At 45.0% G+C, this 16,039-nt stretch overlaps 1 protein-coding gene across 1 annotated transcript in view; it reads right to left on the reverse strand.

The window, feature by feature from the left end:
- The window catches only part of Dnhd1 (dynein heavy chain domain 1), a 67,142-nt gene that overhangs the window by 6,468 nt on the left and 44,635 nt on the right, over nucleotides 1-16,039 (reverse strand). The window contains 11 exon segments of the mRNA XM_013064939.3: nucleotides 2,353-2,824; nucleotides 2,979-3,118; nucleotides 3,121-3,409; nucleotides 3,530-3,712; nucleotides 3,960-4,109; nucleotides 5,635-5,737; nucleotides 5,809-6,013; nucleotides 6,239-6,444; nucleotides 6,632-8,243; nucleotides 15,218-15,506; nucleotides 15,741-15,933. Coding sequence (XP_012920393.2) covers nucleotides 2,353-2,824; nucleotides 2,979-3,118; nucleotides 3,121-3,409; nucleotides 3,530-3,712; nucleotides 3,960-4,109; nucleotides 5,635-5,737; nucleotides 5,809-6,013; nucleotides 6,239-6,444; nucleotides 6,632-8,243; nucleotides 15,218-15,506; nucleotides 15,741-15,933 — 3,842 coding nt within the window.

Genomic DNA, 16,039 nt, shown 5'->3' on the forward strand with positions numbered 1-16,039 from the left:
CCCATATGGGTCAAATGCAGATTAAATGCAATAGGTAGCACTTAGGCTGGCATCTAGGGAGTGCTCAGTAGATGTTGGTTCTCATTATTATTCTAAATTCCAGAGAAGGGTTAGTCATCTCTGACATTCATTGGCTCCTTCTCTGCCCTTTCTGTGAGTTGGTTAGAAGATTCCATGCCTTTCCCTTTTTCACCTAAGCTAATTCTGCCACTAACAACTAAAAAGAGTCCTCACTAATTTGGAAATCAAAGGCTGGAGTAGTGGGAAGGCCATCCGCTGTGGAATTGGCCAAGTCATGGCTACTGTGGTGAACATAGATCTAGATGGTTGACTAACCAACAGCTATTCCTATCCCCCTTTCTCCCTTGCTATGTTGCCCAGCCTGGCCTAAAACTCCTCGGCTCAGCCGCAGAAGCTGGAAAAGATAAATTTTGTTTGTTTGTTTTCTCTTAAGGTTCTCTTGAGAGTGGAGGTTGCCAGGTCCACAGTGTTGAGCATTCATTTTCTATTGCTACAAGTTTCCAAAAGTTTAGCGGCTTGAAAAGAGGTCCCTTTACTATGTGCCGGTTCTGTAGATTAGAGGCTCGGCACAGCAGGGGCAGATGCTGATCCCAAGGTTTCAGTGAGCTAAAATCAAGGTGTTAGGTGGGCTCCAGGTCTCCTGTGGAGCTTAAAAACTTTTCCCAGGCTATATGGTTTTCTGTTTTTGTTTTGAGACAGGATCTCCCTGTGTTCCCCATGCTGGCCTCAAAGTTGCCCTCCTGGGCTCAAGTGATCCTTCTGCCTCAGCGCCCCGAGTAGCTGGAACTACAGGCATATGCCACCACACCCGGTTCTTACTAGTTTCTCACAGAATTTGCTTCCTTCTCACAGTTGCCCTGTAGACCCTTTCATCTGTGAGACAGCAACAGTTCATCGAATCTTTCTTGTGTTTTAAACCTGTGTTTTCTTGCCTCTTTTCTTTTTCCCCTCATACTGGGGATTAAACTATATCCTCAGCTTTTAAAAATTTTTTTTACTTTGAGACAAAGGCTCACTAAATTGCTAAAATGCCCAGGCTGTGCCTGAACCTGTGCTCCTTCCTGCTTCAGCCTCCCAGAGTGCTGGGGTTACAGGCATCAGCCGCCTTGCCTAGCTTTTCCTTCTGCTTTGAAAGTCTCGCTTGCACTGGACCCATTAGATAATTTGGGATAACATTTTTCTATCTTAAGGTTAACTGATTAATAACCTTAATCATATCTCAAAGTCTCTTGTGTCATATAACATAATCATGAGAATAATACCAGAAGGCAAAAGTCACAGGGACCAAAATTCTGCCTACCACATTAGGTTATTCAGACTTCTAGAGGGCTTTTTGCTTTCTTTTTTTTTTTTGGTACTGGGGATCGAACTCGGGTCCTTGCGCTTGCGCAGCAGGCGCCAAAACCACTAAGCTAAATCCCCGGCCCCACTTTTTGCTTTCTTGATAAAAGAGACAGAAATGGTCAGGAACAGCTATGCCGTGATAACTGGAAGGGCAGCAGACATCTTGCAACTGTGATGTGTTTATTCGTTTCCGAGGCCGCATAACCAATTACCACCAATGTAGTGGCTTTAAAACAACAGGAACTTATTCTGTCACAGTTGTGGAGGCCAAAGTCTGAAATCAAGATGTTGGCCAAGCTCTGAGGCAAGATTCCTTACTTGCCTCCTCCATCCTGTGGTGGTTCCAGGTGTTCCTTGGCTTGTGGCTACGGAACTTTTGTATTGGCCTCCCTTCCCATGGGCATCTTTTCTCTGTATTTATGTATTTTCTTCTGTCTCTCACAAGCTGCTTATCACGGGATGCAGGGCCTGTTCTTGTAATGTACAGGGTGATCTCATTTCAAGGTTCTGAACTTCATTACATCTGCAAAGACTTTTCCAAATAAGGTCACATTTTCCTCACCTACCTAACCCCCTTGTTCCATCTTCTGGGAAATAAGCACCCTCTCTTCCTTCTCCTAGGAAATGTTTTATCCAGCACTCCACCAAGATGATCCAAAAATACTCAATAAAAATATTCCCCTGGAATTTCTGAGCATAGGCTAAATTGGCCAGTAAAACTCTGGGCTGTGAGCAAGGTTTCCAGCAGTGCCAAGCAGAGAGGGGAAGTGAAAGAGCATGGATTCTGGTTGGCCATGCAAAATCAGGATCATTGCATTACAGGCCAAAAAAAAATCCCCCAAAAAGCAAATGTGACCAAATTTATTAATATAGTATAGGCTGATAAAATCTGAGATATTTTGGCTATATTCAGTATTTCCACTATGAAAAGGAAGACCACAAGACACGGAGACAGCCAGAAGCATCGTGTTACTACCCCTGCCTTACCTCTGCCCGCAGTGGCAGGTGATGCCAAACGCCCGTTCTCTTCCAGAGGCAGTGGGCTCAGCCATATGAGGGCCTGGTTGCTGGGGTCAAGCAGCAGAGGCCAACGGCAACTATGGTAGTGGGTGCAGCTTCGGAGGAGCAGGCCCGCCAGGCGGGCTGACTTTCCCTGGGGCTTCAGGTCTCGGTCCCACCGATTCTGCTCAGAGCTGCAGCTCAGCAAAGATAGAACATTGAAGGGAAAGTGTGTGGGCAGCAGGGGGTTCTTTGGTGGCATGATGCCAGACTTCTGCTTTGGCTTCAGTGCCTGTGCCACGTCATCGGGGCCCAGGGCCTCCTGCAAGCCCCTACACAGGGCCAGCCACTTGTTCAGCAGCTCCTGGCGCCGTAGTGGTGGGAAAGGACCCAGGTAGACAATGGCAGCTGAATACATGAGAGCATCTCCAAACACGGTCATGCAGTGTCCCCTCATGTTCTGGTGTGGAGGGAAGAGCAGAGGTATGTAGGCCAGGGAGAGCAGGCAGGAAGAGAGTCTGGCAAGGGGAAGCAAGGCAGGGTGTGGAGGACAGTATGGTGAGGACAGTGGGGCAAGGGAACTCTGAGGGCCTGGTGGGCAGGGGGCCGGTTACCTGGAGCTGGGTAGTCCAAGTGTGCATGGGCGTGATTAGCGCAGGCTTCACGGGGCACTTTTTATAGTGGCCACACTGTGCCAGAGTGAGGGTCGCCACCATACGCCTGTGGGAAGCCTGGGCATCCTGCACCTTCTTAGTAGGCTCAGAATAGCCTCCAGCTTCTCCTGAACCTGCAGCTGGTAGTGGCCTAGGCGGGCCTGCTCCCGAGCCAGGGTTGCCTCCACCTGCTGCAGCAGCAGGCCCATGGGCAGTCCCCAGTGCTGTGCCACCCCGTAGTGCAGAACAGCCCGGAGCCAGGCCACCAGGCTTGCTGCAGGCACGCTGACTGCTCGCAGGGCAGTGTCGCTCATGCCTGGAGCCTTCAGAGCTTGGTTTAACTTTACCAGGTCTGAGTCCGTCATCTTCTCCTTGGGGAAGAACACCAGCTCCTGGGAGGATATGTGTCAAGGAGAAAGGGGAATACACTGATGCTCTGGAGTGTGACCTAACAGTCTAGCCCTGCCCACTCTCCCCTTTAGGCCTCTCCTGTCCTCCTTCATCTGCCCTACCTGATAAAAATCCTCAGTGCATAAAAGCTGCTTGGCACTGGCCCAGCCGGTTTCACGGTGGAACAGGTCACACAGTGCATTAGTCACCTGCACTACAGACTCTGGTGGTGCTCGATAGCTCTGTATCTCTTCAAAGTCAGCCACCTGCAGCTGGCTCAGAGGGCCCAGAAAGGCCTTTCCCATCTAAGCGAGGACAGATGCACACTGAAGTGAGCTCCTGGGATGTTTTTCTCTTTCTGCTGTTTCAAGAAGGGAGCATGTCCTCCTGGTAGTCCCCATGTGGAGCCACCCCCCAAGCCGCACTATGAACTTGGCCCTCTCCCCAGGTTGCTCCATTATGAGTCACCTCATCTGCTCCTCTCGGCATCCCGTGAGGGCTTGTCCTCTCCCAGGAGAGGAGCAGGGCGGGGCAGGTGGCAGAAGGGCCCACCTGCTCGAGGAAAGCCTCCTGCTGAGCCTGCAGGGCATCCCGCTGCTTGGCCAGATGCTCGGTAAGGTTCTCCTGATGTCGACACTCTGCCAGCTGCCTCTTGTACAGGAGCTTGCTCTTCTCCAGCTGCTGCTGACATAGGTTGAGGTTCTGTAAACAGAGAGCAGGCCCTGCAGCTCTAGATCCTGGGCGGTGTGGGAACGGCCCAGGGAAGGACCCATGGCCTGACCAAGGGGTGACCCCTCTGGACTCTGCGTACGTCACAGATAGATCTGAGCTCTGGATCTATCACTGCTGTGTGAGTTACACATCCAGGAATGCAGCCTCAAGCAGGCGGTAGCCACTTCAGCACACACACCCAGGCAATCTGACTCCAAAGCCTGCCCGGGTAACTATTATGCTACTTTCCTCATCTTACTTGGCCCCTCAGAAGCTGTCGTCATGGGAGATGGCCCCCTCTGCCTGGAAGGATTCTTCTCCCCTGGCCCTCATGGCACTGTGTTCTCCATAAGCTTTCTCCAACCTCTCCAGCTGCCCTTTCTCAGTCCCTTCCTCGCCATCCTTTAGCAACATCCTTGGCAACTTCTTTTTCTTCTCTTTTCTTTTTTTCAGTATTGGGGATTGAACTCAGGACCTTCTTACTGAGCGATATCTTCAGTTGCCCCCACCCCCGTTAAATTTTGACACAAGGTCTTGCTAAATTACTAAATTGCCAAAGCTGAGCTCAAACTCGTGATTCTCCTGCCTCAGCCTCCCAGAGTTCTGGGATTACAGGCAGGCATCACCATGCCCAAATTTCTTTAGTGATTTTTTCAGGCCCCCCTTCTGTTCTCATCTTATACTTTTATACATCTTCTCTATACTTGTATTCTCAAAACTCCCCAATCTCTCTCAAGCCATTTTCCCTCCCTCCAATACTTTTGATCTCACCTGGTAAAAGACAATCACAAAAGAGGACATCCAGAACGGCTTCAGGAAGTGGCAAGAACTATGAGATAAGTGTGTGTTTTGAAATGAAGGCATTTTGGGAGGAATTAATGGCAATGTGCCTTTTACAGTAACAAAAACTTTAAATTCATCATTCACTGTATATTTGAATCACACCTTTTTTGTAGGTGCTTTTTTTTAAAAATTCAGATGGGCCTTGAATTCACTATGTAGCTCAGGCTGACCTCCAACTCATGGTGATCCTCCTGCCTCAGCCTCCCAAGTGCTGAGATTACAAGCATGAGCCACCATGCTGGGCCAATTTGGTGTTTTTGAAAAAAGAAGTACAAGACAAAGCAGTATGGAAAGAAAAAGTGGTATGGCTAAAAAGGTGAGCCAACTCTCAGTGATAGGGGATTCAAGGGAAGAGTTGACTGTGACACTACGGTTCCCACCCCGCCCCTTGTTGGGAGACACAGAGGTCTGGGGAACACACTGAGTTTCACACAGTCAAGGCACCAGGAGCCACCGGAAGCAGACACCTAGGTATCATTGTTATAAAAATCAATACTGTCTTCCTGTGTTGTGGGAAACTTTTGAGCCTGAGCTTTAAAGAAGGTGGCAGCAAGGATTATAGAGCTCCCCAGGGGAAAGGAGGATTCTAGGAAAATAAGAACTAAAGTTCACTCTGGTTGGTTCCTCCGCTCTGCTTTGCTACACCTACATAAGGCTCACAATCTCCTCTTACCTCGTAGGCGCCTTTCAGTTGCTGCTCCAAGTTGATGACCAGGGTGGTGTGCATACTGTGCTGCTCAACCAGAGTTCGCAGATTCTCCAGGGCATTCTGGACCCTGGAGATACACATGCCCGTGAGTGGAGCCAAGGAAGCAAGAGGGAAATTGCAGAGAACAGGGCCACTTACCTCTTTGCTTTATTCTTTATCTGCAGGACCATCTTTTGCTGCAGCAGCATGAAGGTATCCAGGAAGTCTAGGAAGGTCTTGGGGGTGACAAGTGGCAATACAGGGCACAAGTGCTCATGGTAGTAGGCAGCAGAGAGGTGGATGAGAGCCATGGCTTTAGCCACACTGGGAATTGAGGCCTGGAGGTCTGGGCACTTCAAGGATCCTGCAATGGGCATGGCTTTAGCCTAGCTGTGTGAGCTCAGGGGAATGGGAAAGGGAAAATACTCTCTTCTCTCTTCTAGCTCAGGAAAGAGGGTAGAAAATGTGAAGGAAGCTGAGAGAGAGAGAGAGAGAGAGAGAGGGAGAGAGAGAGACTCTTGCCTCACTAATAACCCTCATTAGAACCTGGTTGACATGAGTGGTGAGGACAGATGAAAAGGGCTCTTACTGTCATCAGCGGGTAGGCTTTGAGTACCCTCCAGGTGGTACTGGGCCACTCTCACCAGGGAAGCTTGGGCCCAAGGTTCACAGCGGTCAATGCTGCCAGTGGCCAGTTGAAGGAGCCTCAGGAAAATGGTGGAGGGCAGCTTCTTTTGGGCCAGGTCATCTCCAATCAGGAAAAACATGTGCAGGCTACACACTTGCTGGTAGAATCTACAGACAGGAACTCAGCTTGCTGTCCTTCTCTTGTTCTGTTTGCCCATCTAGGCCCCAATTCCAACCCTGGCCCCTTGGCCCTCATCTTCAGAGCCCTCAAAATAACCCATGAATTTCCTTTTGGCCTCGTGGGCAGGACAGAGTAACAGCAGAGTAGGCTCAGGTGTGGGGTTCTGGCTCTTACCTCTGCAGCACCATTTCCTTCTTAAAGTTATATTTGACACCAGGGTTTTCCCTGGGGAGATGTTCTTCAGTGCTGTCCAAATCTGCCTCTGTGTACTGGTCAGGGAAACTGCCTGAGGTTGCCAGAGCCACCAGCCGATGAAGAGTAGTGAGATCCACATCCTTGGGCACCAGCAGGGCCACTGGGTAGCTTGACATTCCAGCATGCCAGCTGGCGTCTCGCAGACACTGGAGAATAGCCTCCTCTGGACCACTTGGCAGATGGAAGAGGTGGGCCTGACAAATGCCAGTGGCCAGAGTGATGGCAATATGGCACCCAGTACCCAGAGCCCCTGAGAGCAGTAGGCCATGCTGCCGGGGCCTGGCCAGCACCCGGACCAGGCGGGCCACATGCTGGGCCATGGAGCGGCACCGGACAAGGTGGGGGCTCAATCTCAGCTGAGCAGCTGAAGCAGCCAGCTGCCCTTCCAAGCTTTCCCATTGTCGTTCTAGATACAAGTTGGGGCCCTCAGAATTGGACCCAAATATCAGCTCCTGACAGAAGACCAAGTCTGAGGGTTTTTCCTTGGGACGGAGTAGCAGTACTGGTAGCAACAGGGGTGAGACCATGTCCATCTGGGCTGCCTTCTGCCGCCAAGGTTTGAATTCCTTTGACTGGAGCTTATAGCTGGCAGCCCTTCTGCCTTCTCCCTGTTCCATCTTGTGACTTACGCTTCCCATGGTCTCCCTGCTTACTCTCTTCATGGATGGTGCTAGACTTGGATCACTGACGTAGGAGCTTGTGGTGCCCTGAAGGCCATAAGGGTCCTCTCCCTCCTCTGTTTCACTGTTGCTGTTGCTTAAGTCTTCCCACTGGGCCAACTCTCCCTCAGATTCGACTTCAGGTACTCCCTCCTCCTCCTCCTCTTCCTCCTGTTCCTCATGATCCTTGGCCAAGTGCTGGGGCCCCGGCCTGTGGCAGAAGACTCTCTGAGCTATTTCTAGGAGCAGCTTGGCACAATAGGCACGTTCCCTGGGGCTGTCCAGCCGGTCACAAAATGTTCTCTGTGCCTCATGCAACCAAAGGCGCACCATGCAGCGCATGGTCATCATAATAGTCAGGCAAGTGCCACGTAAGCCTGACACCCGGTACAAGTGCTCCTTGTCATAGAAACAGTCTTCAGAAACTTGTGAGCCCACTCTGGTAGGCAGTAGCTGCAGGCTTTCCAGAAGGTTGCTCACAGAGTGCAGGGAAAAATGGTAGTGTGGGTGGAGAGGTGAAGGCATGAAACAGTGGCTCACAGCCTCCCAGGCATCCACCGAGGCCTGCACCAGGGCTTTTCCCAGAATGCCCTCCTGTTCCACAGAGGGAAACCGCTCAAGCCAGGCTTGGATGCTCGGTGTGTGCCTGCTCAGCAGGGTGGCCGGCGTCATGCTGCCTAGGGCAAGCACTGTGAAGAGTCGAGAGAGGCATGGGCACAGTGGGCGCTCACAGCTTCCTGGCACTGTGGTAATGGCAAGGAAGTTGACTATCGGCTGCAGTGTCTGCAGTTCCAATGTGCCGTGGGCATACACAGTGCCGTCCATGGCCTGTCGCAAAGTCTCCAACACTGGCTGGCAGCTCTTCTCTGCATCTGCGGGACACGAACAACAGTGAGGACTGTGGAAGTCCACACGAGAGTGTCCCCTGTACCTCCTATTCCTGTCTCCTGGCTCTGCTTCCAGCACACACAGAGTTCTGAAGAGTTCTGTGCATCTAATGTGTTGGGACTCATGTCTGAGTAAGTTATTTCCTCTTCTCATCCAGATTCCACTTCCATGATCAATTATTCATCAAAACAAAAGAAAATGATTACTGTAGTAAGATCTGGAAGGTGCAGGGAACTGAGTCCAATCACAGGGGAAAAGTTCAGTCATTTCAGTCAAACAGCTACACTTCAAAAATCAGGTTAAAGAGCTGGGGATTTAGCTCAGCAGCACAGTGCCTGCCTGGCAAGCACGAGACCCTCCGTTTGATTCCCGGTACCAAAAAAAAAAAAAATCAGATTTAAGGCCAAGCATGGCAGCATATGCATGTAGTCACAGCCCTCTGGGAGGTTGAAGCAGTAGGGTTATAAGTTTGAGCTCAGACTTTAAGAACCTGCAAGTTTTTCTTCATCAAATTTAGAAAGTTACCTTCTATTCTACTTTTTTCATTTGTTTTGCTTTTGTTTGAACTCACTGGCCTTGAACTCACTATGTAGCCCAGGCTGGCCTAGAACTCGCAGCAATCCTCCTGCCTCAGCCTCCCAAGTGCTGGGAGCACAGGCAGGCATCACCACACTTGGCCCCTATTCTTACTTTGCTCACAATTATCATGAACAGTGTTAAATTTTATCAAATGCTTTATCAATTTTCTTGTACTTTTTCTCTTTTGTTAACAATATACAGTTTTTGGGTTTTTTGTTTTTTGCTTTTGAGACAGGGTCTTACTATGTAGTCCAGGCTGGCCTTTTACTCACTATGTAGCCCAGGCTGGCCTCAAACTCACAGTGATACTCCTTCCTCAGCCTCCCAAGTGCTGGGATTACAGGCATGCTCCACCAGGCCCAGCTATACTGTTGATTTTTTTTTTTTTTTTGGTACCGGGGATCGAACTCTGGTCCTTGTGCTTGCACAGCAGGTGGCAAAACCACTGAGCTAAATCCCCGGCCCTATGCTGTTGATTTTGAATGTTGAGTCAACTTTGCATTCCTGGGATATGCCCCATTTAGTCATGTGTTATTCTTCTTTTATGTCATTGAATTTTATTTAATAATATTTCATCAAGGACTTATTTTTCCATTTCTATTAATGAAAGATAATGGTTTATAATTTCTTTTCCTAAAATGTCTTTGCCAAAGTTTGGTATTAGGGTTATGATAGCCTCATAAAATGAGTGGGAAAGTGTTTACATGTCCACTTGCTGAAAAAGTACAAGTTTCAATTTTTTCTTAATACTGTATTTAACTATGACATCTTCTGGGACTGGAAACATTTAATATTGTTAACTCAAGATTTTTATTTCTATCTATTCTTTTTTCATTATATTTCAAGTCAAACTTGGATAAGTTGTGTTTTGCAAGATTCCAATCATTTCATCTAAGTTACCAAATTTACTAGCATAGGGCCAGGGATTGAGCTCAGTGGTTCCAGCACCTGGCTTGCAAGTGCAAGGTCCCCAGTTTGATCCCCGGTACCAAAAACAAACAAACAAATTTACTAGCATAAAGCTTTTCATAATATTCTTGTTATCTTTTTCATATCTTTAATAAAACTTCATTCTTGATATTGAAAACTTTATTCTTGATATTGATAGGTTTTCTTGTTTATTTCTTGATTACTTTATTTCTTGGCTAGTTTATTAGGAAACTGTCAATTTTATTTACCTTTTCAAAGACCAAATTGTGGCTGTGTTGATAGTCTATAGTTCATGTGTTTTTCTATGTCATTGATTTCTGCTTTGGTCTTCATTATTTATTTCCTTCTAATTGCCTTAAGTTTAACCTGATTTTTTTTCCCTCTAGATTCTTAAGTGGAAAACTTAGGTCACTGAATCCAGACGTTTTCTGACACAGGCATTAATGCTATAGCCTCCTCTCTAAGTACTACTTTACATGCATCCCACAAATCTTAATGTTTTTTATTATTATTCAGTTTGAAATATTTTCTTCTTTCTTTGTAGCTTCTCTTGTAGTTTTTTACCCCTCCATACTGAGGGGCAAACTCAAGGTCTCGCCTATACGAGGCAAGCACTCTACTACTGAGCTATATCTCAGCTCCCTTGCCTTTTTTTCTTTAAGTTATTTAGAAGTGTGCTGTTCATTTCAACGAATTTGGGAATTTCCTAGGTATCATACTGTTACTGATTTGTATTATCATGATCAAGGAATATACTCTATAAATTTTTTTTTGGTACCAGGGATCGAACTCGGGACCTTGCACTTGCGAGGCAGGCGGCGGAACCACTGAGCTAAATCCCTGGGCCTATACTCTAAAATTTTAAACCTTTGATTTTATTGAGACTTATTTCTTTACCCAGCATATGACCTAGCTTGTTGTCTTAGTCACTTTTCTCATCACGGAGACACAGTACCTGACAACCACAATCCAATTTAAAAGAGGAGAGGTTTATTTTGGCTGTTTCAGTCCGTACACTGGCTCCAAGCATGGACACTGGACTCCAGGACAGCATGGCAGAGGAGAGGTGCTCGCAACATGGCAGACAGGAGGCAGAGAGCAAGGGAGGAGCAGGGAAGGGCGATAAACTCTTCCAGGCTAACTCTAGTGACCCGCCTCTAAGGACCAGACCCCAATCCTAAGGACAAGTCTGCTGTCAGCCCCTGTGCTCCAATCATTGTCTAAAAGCCCCACATATGAAAGCATGAGGCTTTGGGGGGACATCTAGATATAAACCATAACACTTGTGCTCTTGGAAAGAAAGCCCATTTTGCAGTTGGTGGGCATTATGTTCTGTAAAGGTCCATATGGTTGTGGGAGTTGTCCAAATCTATATATTTTACTTTCTTAGCACTATTCTCTGTTATTGAGAAAGGAGTATTATATCTCACACTATGTTTTTGGATTTGCTATTTTCCCTTGTTTCTTTATATACTTCAAAGTTCTGTTTTAGTGCGTACTGAAAGAGGACTTTTATGTCTTTCTGAGGAATTGAATCCTTCAATTATGAGATGTCTTTCTCTATCTTCAATAATACCCTTTGTTGTAAGCTGCTTTGTTATTCATATAGCCACAACAATTTTGTTATGCATTGTTTGTATGGTATTATTTGCCTTTGTTTGTTTTGCTTTTTTTTTTTTTTTTTTTTTGGTACCCGGGATCAAACTCGGGACTTTCCGCTTGCAAGGCAGGCGGGGGAACCACTGAGCTAAATCCCTGGCCCTATTTTGCTTTGTTTTTTGAGACAGGGTGTCTCAATGTAGTTCAGGCTAGCCTTGAGCTCATTAAGTAGCCCAGGCTGGCCTTGAACTCATGGTGATCCTTCTACATCAGCCTCCTGTGTGCCAAGATTACAGGCGTGCGCCACCACATCCACTGCCTTTTTTCTTTTTTGAGATAGGGTCTCATAATGTAGTCCAGGCTGTCTTTGAACCCACAATTCTCCTGCTTCAGCCTCCTAAATGCTGGGATTACAGGCATGTGCCACAATACCGTTTGTTTTGTCTTTTCAGAAAAACCCTTTAATCTACCTGTGTTTATTTATTTATTATATATTTATGATGCTGGGGATCAAAACTAGGGCCTCATACAAGCTGGATAAAGAACTACTTAACTACATCCCTACCCCTGTAATTTTATATTTAAAGTGAATCTCCTAGTGTATAGTTAGGTCTTACTTTTTCATCTAGTCTGACAATGCTGGCTTCTTATTTGGAGCCTTAGTCCATTCACGTTTAATTATTGATTTTTCTGATTTAAAGTCCATCTTATTGTTGTTTTCTATGTTTCTTCTATTCTTATACCTTTGTAACTTTATTGCTTTCTTTTGTACAACTTAAATAGTTTAATATCTCATATTTATTCACTCTTTAACTACTCTTTAACATTATTATTTAGTGACTTTTCTATGGCTAATAAAATGCCTTTTTTTTTCCTTTTGAGACAGGGTCTTGATATGTAGCTCAGGCTGGAGTCAAGCTCATGGTGATCCTCCTGCTTCAGCCCCCGAGTACTGGGATTACAGGCGTGCACCATCTTGTCCAGCACAATATGCCTTTTTACCTTACCTATATTAGAAGTAACATCACGCCACTTCACACCTTTCCCACTTCCTTCTTCACTCCTCCTACTTAATATTTAATACTTGCTATTTCACAAATATAAGAAACTAACAATAGCATAATTCAATTTACTTTTTCTTCCCACTAATTTTACTATTTTAGCTATTGTCTCCTTTACTTCTACCTACATTACCAACTGACCTAACAACGTTATTAATTTTATTTTAAACTATCAGTTCTCTTTAAGGAAATTACAGGAAGAAAAAATAATCCTTTATGTGTACCCACATATTTGCCATTTTTGATGTTTTTCATTCTTTTCTGTAGATCTTAGTTTCCATGTATTATTTCCCTTTCGTCTGAAGAATACCATTTAGTATTTATTATAGTGAAATTCTAGCAGAAAAGAACTTTCTTTCATGCGTCTGAAATATTTTATTTTGTTGTAATTTACAAAGTATGTCTTTGCTAGATAAATAAATTCTAGGTTGACAAGTTTTCTTCTTTTTCTTTTAGTAGTTTAAAAATGTTCCACCATCATCTGGAATCCTTTGTTTATGATGAAAAATTAACCATCATTCTTAATGTTGTTCCTCCACATATACTGTATCCTTTTATTTTTTCCTTTGGCCAGTTTCAAAGTTTTATTTTTAGCAGTTTGACTGTGATGTATCTAGTTGTAGATTTCTTTTAATATTCTGCTTTTGGATAAATGGGCTTTTTATCTGAAAGTCAGCATTTTAAAAGAAATTTGGAGGGCGGGGGATTTAGCTCAGTGGTGCTGCCACCTGCCTCGCAAGCACAAGGTCCTGGGTTTGATCCCCAGTACCAAAAAAAGCAAAAAAAAAAAGCAAAGAAATTGGGGGAAATGTTGGTAATTATTTTCTTAAACATTTTGCTGCCTTCTCTTCTCCTCTGGGATTTTAATTACATATGTGTTAGAATTAAGTTTTATTAGTATTCAACATTTTTAATATTCTTGAGGGTTCACTGACTTCTGCCATTTCCAATCTTCTGTTAATCCCACTTGGTGAATTTTTCACTTGTTATTGTATTTTCTAGTTCTAAGATTTTTAATTAGTTATTTTTCAAGGGTTACTGCTATGATTCCCTGTCTGTTCAATCATTAAGATAATGTTTTCCTTTAAGTACTTGAATACTAGCTGCCCTTAAAATATTTCACTGCTAATGCCAACCTGTACAAACATTTCAGGGTCAGTTTCCATTGATTGTCTCTTCTTAATAGTAGGTCACATTTTCCTGTTTTTTTTGACTTTTAAAACTTTGTATTCATTATTTAAATGTTATATGGCTGTTCCAGTGGCTGTCACCCAAAGATAACTTTTCCTTCTGCCAGGTACAATATTCTTCAGTCTATAGTGTTGCTTTCAATATTTTCAACACTTGTATTTAAATCTCTTCTCAATTGAAATCTCTTCACAGATCTGGCTAAATCACCTTTTGCCCCTTCTGTTGTCCACAGGCACCCTAAGTACTTATGTAAATTCATTGCAAAAGTCAAATAACATAGTTAGGGTGTACTGGGAAAGTTGTAAAATTTGTCTCAGTTTCTGCATCTTTAAAGTAATCATTAAAATATCCACCTTACTAAGTTTTTATAAACACTAAAGATGACATCAAGCATGTAACACATGGCACTCAATAAATTGTACCTTGTATTATTTTTTTAAGTTTCAATACGTCTGGTTCTAGTTATCTACATCCCATAAAGGATTTCAGGGATTGACTGGAAAACCCATCCCAGTGCTTTAGCTCACTGACTTTCTTGACTCCAACATCTTCTACTTCTACTTTATTTCTACTTATACCCATGACCATGTTTAAAACTGGTTATTATCTAGAGGTGTAACACTTTAGAATGTTTAAACTTCAGGCATTCTAAACTTTCATCACAGTTTCTCTCCTTTCCTCTGTTATACTGTATTTTCTTCTACAAACTCTCACTGAGCACTTACTTCCTGCCAGGTCTATCAAAATGAATGAGATAAATACCTGTTGTCACGAAGCTGAAAATGTGGTTAATGGGGTAGATAAGCATACAATCACAAAAATATTGTTGTTATAGATATTGTACACAGCATCGGATAAGTATCACCCTAGCTTGAAGGATCAGGCTTCCTGGAGATGCTACTATCTTAGATGATTTAGAAATAAAACTAGGATTTAGCCAGATAAACAAAAGAGAGAAGGCAGAGGCCAGTGATTCCAGAGGCTACAGAAAGCCTGACTTCTTGAATCCAGTTAGAGCACAGGGTGTAAGAGGCTAGAGGAGAAACCCTCATCATGAAGAACTTTGCAAGAGCATTTGCTAAAGTTCCATTTAATGCTTGTCTGAACCATGAAATAAGTACAATAGAAAGATTCAAGAGATATTTAGGCAGTGGAATTGAAGGACTATGGTGACTAGGTCTTGGTGAAAGAGGAGATGTCAATAAGAGTTCTGGATTAAATGACAGTTTGGATAATGGTACCAGTTATTAAGAGGACACACAGAGCAGATGGTGTATGTGTGTGTGGGGGGGTGTTAGGTCTGAGGTGCCAATGGTACAAGGTGGAGATAGTAGAGTAGATGGATGGATAAAACAGGCCCGTGCTTAAAAGAGAAGTCTGGGCTGGAGAGAGAGATTTATCAGTCAAAGCAAAAAGATGGAGGATGAGGCCATGAGTGAGTAAGATTGCTCAAGGAATATATGTAGAATGAGAGGATATTAAGAATAAAACATGAAGTTTGATTTGTAGACATGTATCTGAGTCAATGTAATGTACTGGGGATTTTATAGTCTCATGAGATGACATAGTTCCTTCTTTCCCTTCTCCCAGCTCCTCACCAGAAGAAGCCAAGTGCAGATCCTCCACCAGGAAGAGGAGGGAGCCTTTAGACTCCTGATGACATGCAGACCATGGACTGGCTTGTGCTTGGTCCTGGACTCCTCTGCTCAGCAGGAGGCGAAAGTGGGTAGAACTGGAGGCATGGTGGACAGGGCTGTATATGTAAGGATGATTTGGCTCCACTAGCACCTCCACAAAGGCTGACTTCCCCGTTGCTTCCTCTCCAGCCAGCAGCACAGGCTGTCCCCTCGAAAGAAGCAGGTCTACCATGTACAAGAGCCGTTCAGTCTGCAGGACAGGAGCAGGGCTTATGTGGCAGTTCCAGGGCAGGATAGTGATCTAGCTGAAATTATAGGCCTAAGAGACTTGTCTTAAAGCTGCACTTGGAGAACACTCCATGTATTGTAGTGATTGTGAAAAGTTCAAAAAATGGGACCAGGTGTGTCTCAGCTGGGCCTCAAACACACCCCTAGCATGGCCTCTTAAGTCCCAACCCTAGCTACTGACCCCCTCTCCTCACACCTGAGTAGAAGGGTGGAAGGTACCCAGAGTTCCCTTGATGCGGCTGTTCAGATATTCGCCAGTGAAGGGGACTAGTGTCCCATCTTCAGGGTTCACATATAGATCAAACACCAACACTGCAGGTGGTAGCTCAGGACAGTTGGAGAAGCCACTGATAGAACTCCTTATGAAGGTATCAAAAAAGGGCCAGAAGCTGCGCAGGGGACACACAGGCAAAAAAGTATCAGACACTTATAACAGTTCCACCTGTGATACACCCACACATTCCACCCTATCCCCACAGTGATAGCACATGAGTG

This window comes from Heterocephalus glaber, unplaced genomic scaffold, assembly GCF_053883595.1.
Source record: "Heterocephalus glaber isolate CG9 unplaced genomic scaffold, H.glaber_assembly_v1.0 deba00001428, whole genome shotgun sequence".
Classification (NCBI taxonomy): Eukaryota; Metazoa; Chordata; class Mammalia; order Rodentia; family Bathyergidae; genus Heterocephalus; species Heterocephalus glaber.